Source organism: Lissotriton vulgaris, chromosome 5 (genome assembly GCF_964263255.1).
Source record: "Lissotriton vulgaris chromosome 5, aLisVul1.2, whole genome shotgun sequence".
NCBI lineage: Eukaryota > Metazoa > Chordata > Amphibia > Caudata > Salamandridae > Lissotriton > Lissotriton vulgaris.
Window position 1 is genome coordinate 1,919,904,023 of NC_141693.1, and position 15,321 is coordinate 1,919,919,343.

The window sequence follows — 15,321 nt, forward strand, 5'->3', positions numbered from 1 at the left end:
TCTACAGCGCAGCGCAACACTACACAACGCAGCATTCTGCTCTACAGCGCAGCGCTCCACTCTACAGCGCAGCATTCACTCTACAGTGCAGCATTCACTCTACAGCGCAGTGCTCCACTCTACAGCGCAGCGCTCCACTTTACAGCGCAGCGCTCCACTTTACAGGGCAGCGCTCCACTTTACAGCGCAGCGCTCCACTTTACAGCGCAGCGCTCCACTCTACAGCACAGCGCTCCACTCTACAGCACAGCGCTCCACTCTACAGCACAGCGCTCCACTCTACAGCACAGTGCTCCACTCTACAGGACAGTGCTCCACTCTACAGCGCTCCACTTCACAGCGCAGCGCTCCACTCTACAACGCAGCAGTCCACTCTACAGCGCAGAACTTCCCAGTATAGCACTCCACTCTACAGCGCAACGCTCCACTCTACAGAGCAGCGCACCACTCTACAGTGCAGCGCTCCACTCTACAGCGCAACACTAGACAACGCAGCATTCTGCTGTACAGCGCAGCGCTCCACTCTACAGCGCAGCATTCACTCTACAGTGCAGCATTCACTCTACAGCGCAGCGCTCCACTCTACAGCGCAGCGCTCCACTCTACAGCGCAGCATTCACTCTACAGTGCAGCATTCACTCTACAGCGCAACGCTCCACTCTACAGCGCAGCATTACAAAACGCAGCACCCCAGTCTACAGTGTAGCACTTCATAGCCCAGCACTCCACTCTACAGCGCAGCACTATACAATGCAGCACTCCACTCTACAGTACAGTGCTCCACTCTACAGCGAACTGCTCCACTCTACATTGCAGTGCTCCACTGTACAGCGCAGTGCTCCATTCTACAGCGCAGTGCTCCATTCTACAGCGCAGTGCTCCATTCTACAGCGCAGTGCTCCATTCTACAGCGCAGTGCTCCACTCTACAGCGCAGTGCTCCACTCTACAGCGCAGTGCTCCACTCTACAGCGCAGCACTACACAACACTCCACTTTACAGCGCAGACATTCCCAATTCAGCACACCACTGTACAGCGCAGCGTTCTAGTCCGCAGCACAGCGCGCCACTCTACAGCGCAGCGCGCCACAGCGCAGTGCTCCACTCTACAGCGCAGCACTACACAACACAACACTCCACTTTACAGCGCAGACCTTCCCAATTTAGCACACCACTGTACAGCACAGCGCTCCACTCTACAGCGCAGCGCTCCACTCTACAGCGCAGCGCTCCACTCTACAGCGCAGCGCTCCACTCTACAGCGCAGCGCTCCACTCTACAGCGCAGCGCTCCACTCTACAGCACAGAACTCCCCAGTATAGCACGTCACTCTACAGCGCAGCACGCCACTCTACAGCGCAGCACGCCACTCTACAGCGCAGCACGCCACTCTACAGCTCAGCACTCCACTCTACAGCGCAGCACTCCACTCTACAGCGCAGCACTCCACTCTACAGCGCAGCACTCCACTCTACAGCGCAGCACTCCACTCTACAGCGCAGCACTCCACTCTACAGCGCAGCACTCCACTCTACAGCGCAACACTCCACTCTACAGCGCAACACTCCACTCTACAGCGCAACACTCCACTCTATAGCGCAACACTCCACTCTACAGCGCAACACTCCACTCTACAGCGCAACACTCCACTCTACAGCGCAACACTCCACTCTACAACGCAGCAGTCCACTCTACAGCATTGAACTTCCCAGTATAGCACTCCACTCTACAGCGCAGCGCTCCACTCTACAGGGCAGCGCTCCACTCTACAGCGCAGCGCTCCATTCTGCAGCGCTCCACTCTACAGCGCAGCGCTCCACTCTACAGCGCTCCACTCTACAGCGCAGCACTCCACTCTACAGCGCAGCGCTCCACTCTACAGCGCAGCGCTCCACTCTACAGCGCAGCACTACACAACGCAGCATTCTGCTGTACAGCGCAGCGCTCCACTCTACAGCGCAGCGCTCCACTCTACAGCGCAGCGCTCCACTCTACAGCGCAGCGCTCCACTCTACAGCGCAGCGCTCCACTCTACAGCGCAGTGCTCCACTCTACAGCGCAGCGCTCCACTCTACAACGCAGCAGTCCACTCTACAGCATTGAACTTCCCAGTATAGCACTCCACTCTACAGCGCAGCGCTCCACTCTACAGCGCAGCGCTCCACTCTACAGCGCAGCGCTCCACTCTACAGCTCAGCGCTCCACTCTACAGCGCAGTGCTCCACTCTACAGCGCAGCGCTCCACTCTACAGCGCAGCGCTCCACTCTACAGCGCAACACTAGACAACGCAGCATTCTGCTGTACAGCGCAGCGCTCCACTCTACAGCGCAGCGCTCCACTCTACAGCGCAGCGCTCCACTCTGCAGCGCAGCGCTCCACTCTGCAGCGCAGCGCTCCACTCTGCAGCGCAGCGCTCCACTCTACAGCGCAACGCTCCACTCTACAGCGCAACGCTCCGCTCTACAGCGCAACACTCCACTCTACAGCGCAACACTCCACTCTACAGCGCAACACTCCACTCTACAGCGCAACACTCCACTCTACAGCGCAACACTCCACTCTACAGCGCAACACTCCACTCTACAGCGCAACACTCCACTCTACAGCGCAGCACAACACAACACTCCACTTTACAGCGCAGACCTTCCCAATTTAGCACACCACTGTACAGCGCAGCATTCCACTCTACAAAGCAGCACTCACTCTACAGCGCAGCGGTCCAGTCTGCAGCGCAGCGCGCCACTCTACAGCGCAGCGCTCCACTCTCCAGCGCAACACTACACAACGCAGCATTCTGCTCTACAGCAGAGCGCTCCACTCTACAGCGCAGCATCCACTCTACAGTGCCGGATTCACTCTACAGCGCAGCGCTCCACTCTACAGCGCAGCGCTCCACTCTACAGCGCAGCCCTCCACTCTACAGCGCAGCGCTCCACTCTACAGCGCAGCGCTCCACAGCGCAGCGCAGCGCAGCGCTCCACTCTACAGCGCAGCGCTCCACAGCGCAGCGCTCTACTCTACAGCGCAGCGCTCTACTCTACAGCGCAGCGCTCTACTCTACAGCGCAGCGCTCTACTCTACAGCGCAGTGCTCCACTCTACAATGCACTACTCCACAAAGCACACTAGTCCACTCTACAACACACCACCCCACTATACAGCGCTGCACTCTACAACGCAGCACTCCACTGTACAGCACAAACACTTCCTAACATGCTCATTGTATTGAAAACACACACATTATTATTGTAGTTAAACACAAACACTTTTTTACGGACTAATTATCGAAAACACCCACTTTTCAACACACTTGTATTAAAACACGCACATTATATTAAAAAAAACCATTAAAAAAATTGTATGCAGAAGCTGTTTGCACACAGTTGGCAAAGGGAAACTGAAACTGACATGTTCTTCACAAACCAGCCTTTAAAACTGCAACAAAGTAACAAAATGTAGAACTGCTCGTTTAAAACTGAAACTGACATGCTCTTCACAGTTGACGCGCACGACCTAATCCAAGTCGAAGATCTGCGAGTTCACATCTCTTGTCTCTTGTCTGTTCCCCTTGAGTCCTTGAAAACTGAAATGATCACAATAAGTCTCGCAGCGACGGATCGCTTTCGCGATCCGGTTCGCAGGTGCGAGACCTAAAAAGGAAGGTTTAACCCGGCAAAAGGTTTGAATTTATATTTGTTTTTGTAGGACTAGGGCATGCTGTCCCCCGAAAAATGAATGGCCCTGGGCACCCCATTTCCCCAGGGCCCACCTTCTAAATATGTTTGGGTATGGAGAGTGCCTCCCCGAGCCCTTTTATGGCCTCAGGGACCCCATCCCCTGGGAGACTGTTGTGCCCTGCCTCGTTCCATCCCCAAACCTAAATGTTATTTCTAATTATGCTGGGTTGGAACTGTTGAGTGCAGTGGGCGTTGTGGATGTTATGAGTGTCCGGTCAGTTTCAACTAGCCTTTCACAATATCCATCCTCCCGCCCTTATTTGGACAGTAAAACCATGACTTTGTATGAATTGTTTACAACCTTAAAGCAACCTTTTTTTGTCTGTGAATGGGAAGTCTAGCTAATTTTTGGGTGGTAGGTGTTGGGTATCTAAAACATTTTGAACTTTGGAATATTTGCTTTTTGTTTCGGTTATTAAGGGGAATTGAAGACCTTAATGTTTCTGAGTTTAGCCCAGAATGATTTGTTTTTCAAAGAACACATTGTTGGACACTCATGTTTGAATTAAGGTAGCTTTTTCTTAAGGTATAAAACTGTTTTTGATCATATCTGCTCCAGAAAGTACTAACAAATGTTATTTTTTGGGAGTGTGGGGGTGCAGAGAGTTAATCGCCATTTTAACTACCCTAGATTTATTTGTAATATCAGCAGCACTAAATGGTCATTTGTTTTTGTCTGTGATTACTATGTTAAAATAGGACACCTCCACCAGTAAGCCTTATTACTATGACATAGCTTTCCTTCGAGAATCGAGATTTCCATTATTATATGGACACCATGAATGCAACCCAATATTGACTGACTGCACCGCTGAAAAGGCCTCAAAAGGGTGCTGTGAGATCTAAGATAGTATTCCACATTTCTAGAACAACACTGGTGCTCTTCGATCATGCATAGTTTGGTACATCTAGGGATAGATGAAAGGATGCGGTGAGGATGAGGACTGGACTTTGAAGACTGCGTTAACCCTAATATTTTTCTGTAATCTGCAGGTGTGATAATGTTAAGGCTCAGAAACCTGAGGACGATGCTGATGTGAAGAAGGTTCTGCAAAGCGTCGGACAACATGGCTCCTTGCAGGAGAAGCTCCTGGAATTAAAAGGTGAATAAACATCAACTTGTGAGATGTGACCCATCTGATGGAGCATTGTTCCATGTGCAGGATTGTGTGCATTTCCAGGGCACTCGTGCATCCTATGAATTAGACTCAATACAACAACGTAAAGTACTGCACGTGTTATCCTTGTCCTGTAACATTTGTTTGAGTCTGTGAGGAGGGTAATGTAAGGACACCAGTGGATGTGTTCAGATATAGTGGGGAGTTTAAAAGCACGAGAGAGTGAAAGAGACCATACCTATGAGAATAAAAGATCAGAACAAGAATTAATGTGCTGTCAATCATTAAAGAACAACAGAGAAGAGATAGTGGGGAGAGCCGCTTTTGCTGCTAATGTAAGGCATTTTCAGCGTATTTTGGGAATGTTTTAAGCCTTCTGAACAAAGTACTCTCAACATCCATTCGATGGCATCATTGGATGTGTCCGTAGCTCTATGCAAGCTTACTTTATGTTTCCCTCTGTACCTGTCACAGTGTCCTTCTTGAAAGTCTTGACAACAGCCCTTGGCCCCCTCTGACATGATGCCACCAATGCCTCTGAACATAGCCTTTGTACAGTATTTCTATAAAAGAGGGGTGATCAACCTCATGTTGGAAAAAACCAGCCCAGATCCAGCTGTGATGAACAACTAAACCTACTTTCACAAAGGTGATGTAGCAGCACCTGGTAATATTGCAGGCTTAGCACCTGAGCACGTTGGGCTCTTTGGGCTCTCTTCAGGCTGGGGTCCAAGCAGGTCACAGTGCTGAAACAGAGCTTGTGTTGTGGTGGCTCTGGAGGAGGGAGTTCAACAGCACAGCCTGCCTACATTTGTTAGACCTATTTGTGGCTTTGAGCATTCATGTCATTCTGATTGACCGAGCGGTGGGCAATGGGCTTGATGGTTGCACCCTAGAGCGGTTCAAGTCATTCTTGCAGGGATGCTCCCAAGTGGTGTCAATGACCTTAATCTTTTCCAAGGTACGGCTAGTGGGCTGCAGGAGTCCCCAATACGTCTTTAATATTTTTGTGCAGTCCCTGGTAGAAATGATCAAAAGTGTCAGCTTTCAAGTATTCTTCTATGCTGTTGATATTCAAATCCTCCTTCCCTTTGACAAGACCTCCTATCTGTAGTCTCCAGTTTAAGAAATTGCCTGGTTGTAGTTCACAGTGTGGTGTCTGATAACTGCCCCACAATTAATGTGCACAAAACCTGTGTTGGGCAGAGGTAGACTAGACTGGCCTTCAATGCGGACCAGGAAGAGGTTAAAAGGGCCAGACCTAAGTTCTTTGGACTTCGTGCCTATAAACTTGTGCATGTTGAGGTAAAGCATTTCATTTCTCCTCTGTGAAAATCTGCTTAGGTGGTGTAGACACTGATCTTTGTCCTGCATTGATTATTGTAATGCCATCTCCTTGGGGCTCACAGATTACTGCTTTGTACATAGGACCATGTGTTCACTGCACCCTCCGTTGGCTACCTGTTCATTACTGGATCTACCTTAAGGTGATTTGCCTGCAGAATAAAGTTTCCACCTTTCGGGCACCATACAGCTGAATAATCTGATCTCATTGATCACACCATCAAAATCACTGTGCTGTACTAGCAGTGACGTCATAATTGTTCACCAATACAGTACTAAGAAATGCAGAGGCAGATCCTTGAGGATAATTGGACCCACACTATGAAGTGACCTCCCTTTTGTCATTCTCCTGACCTCTACTTTCCAGGTATTGAAGAGAAGAATCAAAACCCCCTTGTTTAAACTCACTTTGCTTCTTTCTCTGCCTGTAGTCTCTTCAGATTTAAAATTACCCTGTTAAGCTAATTGCATGGTAATAACTCTACTAAATTAATTTAAAAGTATAAAAAAGAAAAATGTGGGAAATGGAGCCCGGTAGATAGCAGTGCCGTAGACCTGAAATATGGCACTGCAGCTTTAATGTTAGGCAGCAGCTCCAATATCCTATCAAGCCTTGCACTGGATGTAGCTTCTTTAGATGATTGATCATCATCAAGCTGCTGCCGGTGGCTAGCCGCCTAAGATGGCGGTCGAGTCCTGGTAGAGCTCCGGTCCCTCGAGGGCATTTCTTCTCCTGAGCCGCTTTCCCTGACCACCAAACGACCGGGGAACATGAGATCGACACAACGGAGTCCCCTGCTGCGCTGGCTGCCCTAAAGAGATCGCTGGATGGTGGCACAGAAGAGCTGAGAGCCCGGGCAGCCCAGCACGCGGCGGGGCCTGCTTGGGTACAGGAGCCATCGTGGGTGCTGAGGAACTGGGCCGACCACGGTAACGGCCGTATGGACACTGCCCCTACACGACATTAATACTCATATGTGACCCGAGCTGCCTCATGGTGGAGCCGCGGGAGGGTGATATGCCGAACGGCGACTCCCGCAAGGCTATTATGAGTGTTGACGCGGCCTGGGGCCCACATCGCCCCAAACAACACCCAGAGACCTGCAGACATTTCTCTACACCAAGAGGATCTGGGTGGTGAGTCGCGACATTTGCTGAGGCCCCCACTGGCCTGGACGCTCTGCTCCCATTCCAAATTTCCATATTGATGTACACTACTGAGGCCCCCCTCGCGGTCTGATGCCTGGGGCGGCCCCGTGTGCAGGCAGATTTCACCCTACTGGCACTGCAGACTTCTCACCCCTTCACGGCGGATGCTGACGCTACGGGGGCCCTGCACTGTTCCTTGCCTCGCCGCCAAGCACCCGGGCGCGCGTCTCGAGCTGGTAGCCACATTGCCAGTGCAAGGCCGTAATACAGGCTTGAACACACAGAGGAGTCCCTTCTGGTACTGTACACGTTGAGGGAAGGGCACGACTGGATACTACCGAACTGCACCATCCACAGGTAGCCCCCTCCCGCGTTAATAGCTGCCCGTGCTAGGCTCCGGGACCTGCACTGGCCAGGCTGATATTGCCACCTATAGCGCGATCCTTTGGACTGGCAACTCCACCGGTAACCCTACCGGAGACGTACCTCCACTGACACCGTCGCGGGACCCTCTCAGTCGCCTGACCCCCACTTTCTGATGGCGCAACTGTGGCAGTGGCATATACTCGCGACCCACCAGTTGATGGATTGAACCTCTCCCCATACCTACACAGAGCTCAGCCAACACCCCGCCCAACCACATACCTAGGGGAGAGCACCTTACCCCAACAAGGTGCATTTACGCCATGGGCAGAATGAGAGCCAAGATGCAGAGGGCCAACATGGAACGGGACCCCCCCTCCTCGACGGTGGAACTCTCCAGCCGGCCATCCTCAGCAGGGGCTGTATCCTAATAGATCAGAGAGGGCGCTCCCGATAAGCTGGATATAATTCTCAAGGAAATTTGAGATTCCGGGGCGGCACTTGAACTACAAATTGGGATGCTCACCACATGCCTTACCTTGTTAAGAGAAGACCACGGAAAATTTGCCAATACAATGGCTATACAATGCTAGTAATAAGCATGCACCCTTAAAAAAGTCAAACTAGCACGACATGCGGATTCACAAAGATGGTTTTCTAATGAACTTAAGATCCAGAAACTGGCCCTACGCCAATTGGAGAGGCAGTGGCGCCAGAAGTACCCTCCCGAAAAAAATTACTACATAGTTCTGCCCGGAAAGACTACAAGAAAACCATCCTCACTGCCAAAGCTGCACACTTCTCCACACATGTTCTGAATTCCAATAATAATTCTAAAGAAATCTTTACTATAATCGACAAACTATCCAACCCTGAGCGAATTCTTTTGAAGGCTACGCCTTCCCAAGCATTATGTAACTCATTAAATAAATATTTTATTGATAAAATCATTACAATAAAGGCTAGTTTTCCGAATCACCTCTAAATCAGGTGCCCCATCTAACGGTTGCCCCCCTCATATACTCAAGGACTGTCTCGCAATTCATTCTGGCCCTGCACTTTCCTTATTGAGTGAATCCATTACATCTGGCATAGTCCCTTTTGGCTTTTAAGAAAGCAGTAGTGGTACCCCTCCTGAAAAAGCTGGAGCTGATCCCGCGCTTCTATCCAACTATTGCCCGATTTCAGTGCTCCCTTTCTTGGCAAAGGTTCTAGAGGGCCAAGTAGCCAAATGGCTTCCAACTTTTTAGAAGAGTCAAAATATCTGGATCCTCATCAGGCTGGCTTCCGTCCAGCTCACTCTACCGAATCCGTGATCCTTGCGGTCATGGACACTCTTCGGGACAGCGTAGACCGAACTCCCCGCAGGCACTAGTTCTGCTAGATCTCTCCGCAGCTTTTGACACGGTCGACCATACTATCTTGGCCAACCGTGTCAGACAGGCTGGTGTTCAAGGGGCGGCAGCTCGCTGGCTCACATCTTTCTTGGAGGACCGCTCACAGGCTGTCCGTCAGGGACATATTCTGACACCTCCATGCAAGACCACCTGTGGGGTCCCACAGGGCTCGGCCCTTTCCCCACACCTGTTTAATCTTTATATGACGCCCCTGATCTAGTCTCTCAAAGATAGGAAGGTATCGGTTTTCAACTATGCAGATGATCTACAGCTTATCTTTAGGATTGACATCTCGCATAGCTCTGTCATCGATTTCCAGGACACCATGTTATACATCCAAAGCTGGATGGATCACAACCATATTAAATTAAATCCTGGGGACAGCCCTAAACACTGGGGCCCACACTACTGGCCACTTGAGCTTGGTTCCCCTCCCCTTCCTTCTACATCGGCTATAACCTTAGGAGTATCTCTTGACAGCGACCTCTCATTGCAAATCCAGGTTGGCGCAATTGTGTCCAAGTGTTTTTTACAAATGCATAAAATTAGGAAAATACACTGTTTCTTTACTCAGGATGCTCTGATTCAGGTCATAATAACTACTGTCTTATCTCACTTGGATTATGCCAACTCTGTGTATTTAGGCATGCCACACTACCTGCTTAAACGATTGCAGATGGTCCAGAACCATGAAGCCCGACTGGTCTTTCGACAACCTAAGTGGCAATCAGCAACCCCTCTGTTGAAGAAACTACATTGGCTCCCCATTTTCCAGCGCTGTGCTTTTAAAACAGGGTGCCTTATTTTTAAATCCCTGCATGGCATTAGCCCGGTGCTTATCAACAGCATGATACTCAGGCACACCCCTTTGCGCAATTTAAGATCTGCCCATCTTTCACTTCTTTCCATTCCGGCGTTTAAACGGGTCCTTCAAGTTGGCCGTAGATTTGCCACCCTTGCCCCCAAACTGTGGAATTCCCTCCCGCTGGAAATACGGTCTTGCACAGATCTCTTGCAATTTAGGAAATCTCTGAAAACCTGACTATTTGAACAGTGTGAGCTTTCATGTTCCTCTCTGACAGATTTATGAGTCCCTAGCGCCATGAAGCCACCTGGCACACGTGCGCTCTATACATTTTTATCAACATTAACAATTCCTTCAAAGACCACAAACAATCCTTCACGGACCTGGGCCCTCGAGTCACTGCTAATTCCACAACGATACGGCAACCACAGCAACAAGTGACGGGCCTCCTGGATAGGGTGGAGGATGCGGAGGGCAGAAATAGACGCAACAACATCCATGTCATTGGTTTACTGGAACGCAGTGAGGGTGCCAAGGCGGCAGACTTCATGGAGGCATGGTTCAGGAACAATGTGGCGCTAAGGGACTCTCCCCAACTTTTTGTGTCAAACGGGCCCACAGGATTCCAATGACCGCCCAAACCAGGTGCACCACATCGCCCATTAATAGTGAAAATCCTGAATTATAGGGACCGCGACGTGTTGCTCCAGAAAGCGAGGGAAAGATCACTGATCCAGTTTGAAAACCATCACATCTCGTTGTACCCTAACAACACCATCATGGTTCAGAGACAGAGATCGTCCTACCAAGCTGTCAAGAAGAAACTCCAGAAGGCGCAACTCAAATATGCACTCCTATACCCGGCCAGGTTGAAAGTCATTTATGACAAGAAAACTCACTTCTTCGAGAGCCCCGCGGATGCCGAGGAATGGCTTGAAGTTATGTGCCTTGGAGCCAGCCAGCGCAGCCACTCTGACTCCTCCTCGCAGGGCTCCAGCTAACTCTCGAACCCAGGATCCCGCCAATCTCAGGCTCCCAATCAGGGTAAAGGGGGCGCAGGACCATCGCGCGAACAACAACGTTGTGACCAGGAAGGGGCTCTTGCTGTTGCCGGGGCTTTTTCGTGAAGGCTCCAATAAAATCCCCACGGACTCGGAGGACAGCACCCTGAACTCGGACTCCGAGCACAGTATAACTCTCTTCCCTACAATCACGCCCAGGGCAGCGAACAACATAATTGATAATTGACAGCCAAAGAGACCACACGATGAGCTTGGAATACTTCCTGAACTGACCTTAGATAAGTGCTTATACAGGCGACATTGACTACAACTCCCAACATCCATCATATCCTTTTTTCTGAAATCCTACGTTTGATCAATGTCATTATGTTTTACCTGTGTAATAATGTAGTGAGTTGAGTAGGTATAACTAGATTGCTTCTGTTCACAGACAAATAAGCTTTGCTTTGCAGGGACTCTGGTTCTAGCTTATAAATGATCATTTACTGCGGAAAACCGTTCTGTGACATGTCTAATTACAATCCCCCCCCCCCTCGGCTGGGCCCCGTAGATCCACCAGGCAGCCGACCTTACTGTAAACACGACCATAATCAATGGCGACGACCCCTCTAACAGTATATGCACCGTTATTTGTTCTATGCTTCATGTGAATTGTTGTTGGGCCCAGTGTAGTTCGGGTGCTGAGCCATGTATTGTGTGTGTTCATAGGGAATGGGGCTCCTGGTCGGTGTCGGTCTGTCTGCTCCATGCACATGGGAGCTACTTCTTATACACAACACTATGCCAAGTCCTAGTATCACCTTGGGGGCCTACAACCTAATCACATGGAATGTTCGAGGATTGGGAGCGGTCCAGAAGCGGCATTGTGTACATGCGTATCTTCTTAGGCGTAGAGCGCACATAGTGTTCCTACAGGAATCTCATTTAACCGAGTCGGAGACACAAAAAACACGCAAAAAATGGAGAAGACAGATTTACTCCACTAACTACTCTGCATTAACCAGGGGAGCAACTATTTGGGTACGCCATGGGGTCCCATTTGTGGAACTGGAACGCTGGGTTGCTGACCAAGGAAGGTACATGCTATTAAAAGGCACACTAGACGGATCCCTGCTGATCCTAGGTAGTGTTTACGCCCCTAATTTTGAACAGGACCGCTTCCTCCACCGGCTGGGTGCGGCACTGGTAGACTGGGATGGAATGCCCTGGGTGGAGACTGGAATGCTGTCTTGGACATTACCCTAGATAGATATCATCCTCCCCTTCACGGTACGAATGCCAGGAAACTGTCTGAACTGTTTGCTACCTGGGCTGAAGGCTGGGTACTTTCAGACGTATGGGGGTGTCTACACCCTGCTCACTAGGAATACTCATTCTATTCCTCAATACATGGTCTTCACACAAGAATTGACAGGTTCCTTTGCTCTAAATCCAGTATCACTCTGGCCTGCCAATCACCACATACCTAGCTAAAACCTTCTCAGACCACAACCCCATAGAACTTACACTTAACTGGGGTAATGTGCCCACTCCAATGTCCACCTTGAAGTTACACCCGCAATTGCTGGAGGAAGCTCCATTCCGAACAGCCCTTTCCAACACTATCACGACTTATATAGCTGAAAACTGGAACACGGCCTCTTCTAACTCGATTGAATGGGACCCACTAAAGGTAGTGGTACAGGGAGCATCGATAGGACAATTAGTGGGGGCCCGACAGGAAACGCACCAACAATTACTCAGTCGAACAACGGATTCCCACACTGGAACAGGAAGCGGTGACAGACCTTGACAAAAAAAGAGTTGCAGACCGCCCGTATTGAACACGCCGAGACGATAGAAACATTACGGATAATTGATCATAGGGCATTCCTACAACGCAAACATACTGAGGCAGACAGGTTTGGCACGCTGCTAGCTCGCATAGTCCAGGATAGGCCCGACCCACCAGTCATATCCCCTAATGGACATATAGCCCACACCCAACGAGAAATAAACTCAGCATTCCATGGTTACCTTAAGGCACTTTACGCTGCACCCACACCGGTATAACACTCCTCCATTACAGAATTCTTGCAGGACCTACCCATTTCGGTACTCTTCGATGAGATACAAAAGGGAATAGATGGCTCCAGTGCTTGGTTTGATGTGAGAGGGTGCCCTAGCATGAGCTGAGCCCCTCTGCAGCTTTAGGAACCATCTCCTTATAGCTGTTCTATGATATAGCCATATCATATACTCTTAAGTGCATTCTAATCCTCGCGGTTAATGCTAACTTTGGTTGGATTTATCGAAACATGTTGTGTGAGGTGTCAAACACTTTGGAATACTACCCCCCACCAATTCTGGTGGTGGGGGTAGCATTCCACCCTTCTAGAGGGAGAAGACATGTATGTACTGCTTTACCCGGTTAAAGTTAAACAGAGCCTCAGCATCACAAAATGGACGCTTCTGCCACAGACACGAGTCTGACCTCCTGCTGCTGGACAAAACTCCTGTCCAGGGAGGTGCCTCTTGGTACAGCACCCCAGGCGACCCCGCCTTTATATGCTGCCCAAAGTTCATAAAGACAAATTGAACCCTCCTATGAGGCCCATTGTCACAGGTTGTGGCACGATTTTTGAACCATTGGGGCAGTATATAGACACATTTTTACAGCAATTTGTTCAAGAGTGGCCATCCTATACAAAAGATACCAACCATTTTTTACAAAAATTGAAGAACACTGCTATAACACAAGACCTATTACTCTGTACTATAGATGTAAAATCCCTTTACACTTCGATACCTCACCAAGCAGGACTGGAAGCTGTGGAATGGGCGTTGTTGGGTCTGGAAACTATTAGAGCAGAAAAATCTTTCATCCTAGAATTGCTGCATTTCTGCTTGTATCATAGCTATTTTCAATGGGACAATACATTTTTCTTGCAACAGAATGGCACATCAATGGGATTTGCGGGGGCTCCCGCATATGCCAATACGTACATGGCTAAATTCGAAGCAGACTACATTTACTCGGATAAAGAATGGCGAGACCACAGTTTGATCTACCAAAGATTTATAGATGATATTTTTGTATTATGGTCAGGCAACAGAGAAATGTTGGAAGAAAAAATGTTGACTTTAAATACTCATGTGGATCAAATTAAGTTCACTCACACCATTAGTGACCATGAAATAGCATTTTTAGATGTTTTATTGACACTAAGACATGGTACATTACAAACCGAAGTGTTTCGGAAAGAGACAGATGTCAATAACTCTCTATTGTTTCAGAGTTTTCATCCACAGAACTTAAAAATGAATTTGCCTTTGTCACAATATATGAGAATAAAACGGATTTGTTCAGAGTCTGAGACTTTGGAAAAACATTTGAACATACAAGAAGGAAAATATGCATCCAGAGGTTACCCAGAGAGTGTGCTTAAGCAAACGAAGGATAAGGTTGTCACGTTCAGCAGGGAGAATCTCCTGGAAAAGAAACCAAAGAAGATTCTAGACAGACAAGTGTTTGTTTCAAAATACTCCACAAGTTCATCAAAAATAAAAAACATAATAACAAAACATTGGGAACTCCTGCAACATGAACCAGACTTTGGAGGAATTTTTTTGCAAAAACCAATGTTTGCATATAAAAGATCAAAAAACCTAAAGGAGTTATTGAAAACACCCATAATCAAAAAGAGACAAACCCATAAAGGGATGAAAAGATGTATGAACTGTGTACACTGTCACAATGTGATAGTTGGGAATACTTTGCATCATCCCCAGACAGGAAAAACAATTGATTTACATCATGACAGTGATTGCAACTCTAAAAGCGTGATTTACTACATTAAATGTCCATGCGGCAAATTGTATGTGGGGAAAACGGAGAGAAAATTAAAGACAAGAATATCTGAACACAAAAGTACTATCAGGAATGTTAACGTCAAAAGCAATTTAGCTAAACACTGGTCAGAAAATAGGCATAACATCTCCCAGCTACAGTTTTCAGTCTTGGAAAAAACTGAATTGCAAGAAGGAGTGGATCTCACTAGATGCCTCCTACAAAGAGAGATATTTTGGATCCGGTCCCTAGGGACTCAGGAACCAAAAGGGTTAAATGAAAAGATAGACTACACATGTTTTTTGTAGAAAAAACACTGTCAGCTAGGCTAGAAGCATGTAGAGGTTTTGGCCAAGCCTCTCTTTAGCAGGGGTATGTTTGACTACATTTATAACACATGTGCACCAGAGTGTTTTAAATGTAAATTATGCACTGTTTTTACATAATTTTTTGCATTTGTATTGTAATTCTCCCGATGTATCTGCAATATTATTTTCATTTAATATTATTTTCATTTTATTTTACTCTGAGCACCCCATTATTTTTTATTAGTGAGCG

General features: G+C 48.4%; 1 protein-coding gene across 1 annotated transcript in view; it reads left to right on the forward strand.

Annotated features, from left to right (window-relative positions):
- Positions 1–15,321, forward strand: part of LOC147717723 (pyrin-like) — a 141,900-nt gene that overhangs the window by 79,934 nt on the left and 46,645 nt on the right. Inside the window, exon 7 of the mRNA XM_086919875.1 lies at positions 4,730–4,839. Coding sequence (XP_086776001.1) covers positions 4,730–4,839 — 110 coding nt within the window. The remainder of the gene's footprint in view (positions 1–4,729; positions 4,840–15,321) is intronic.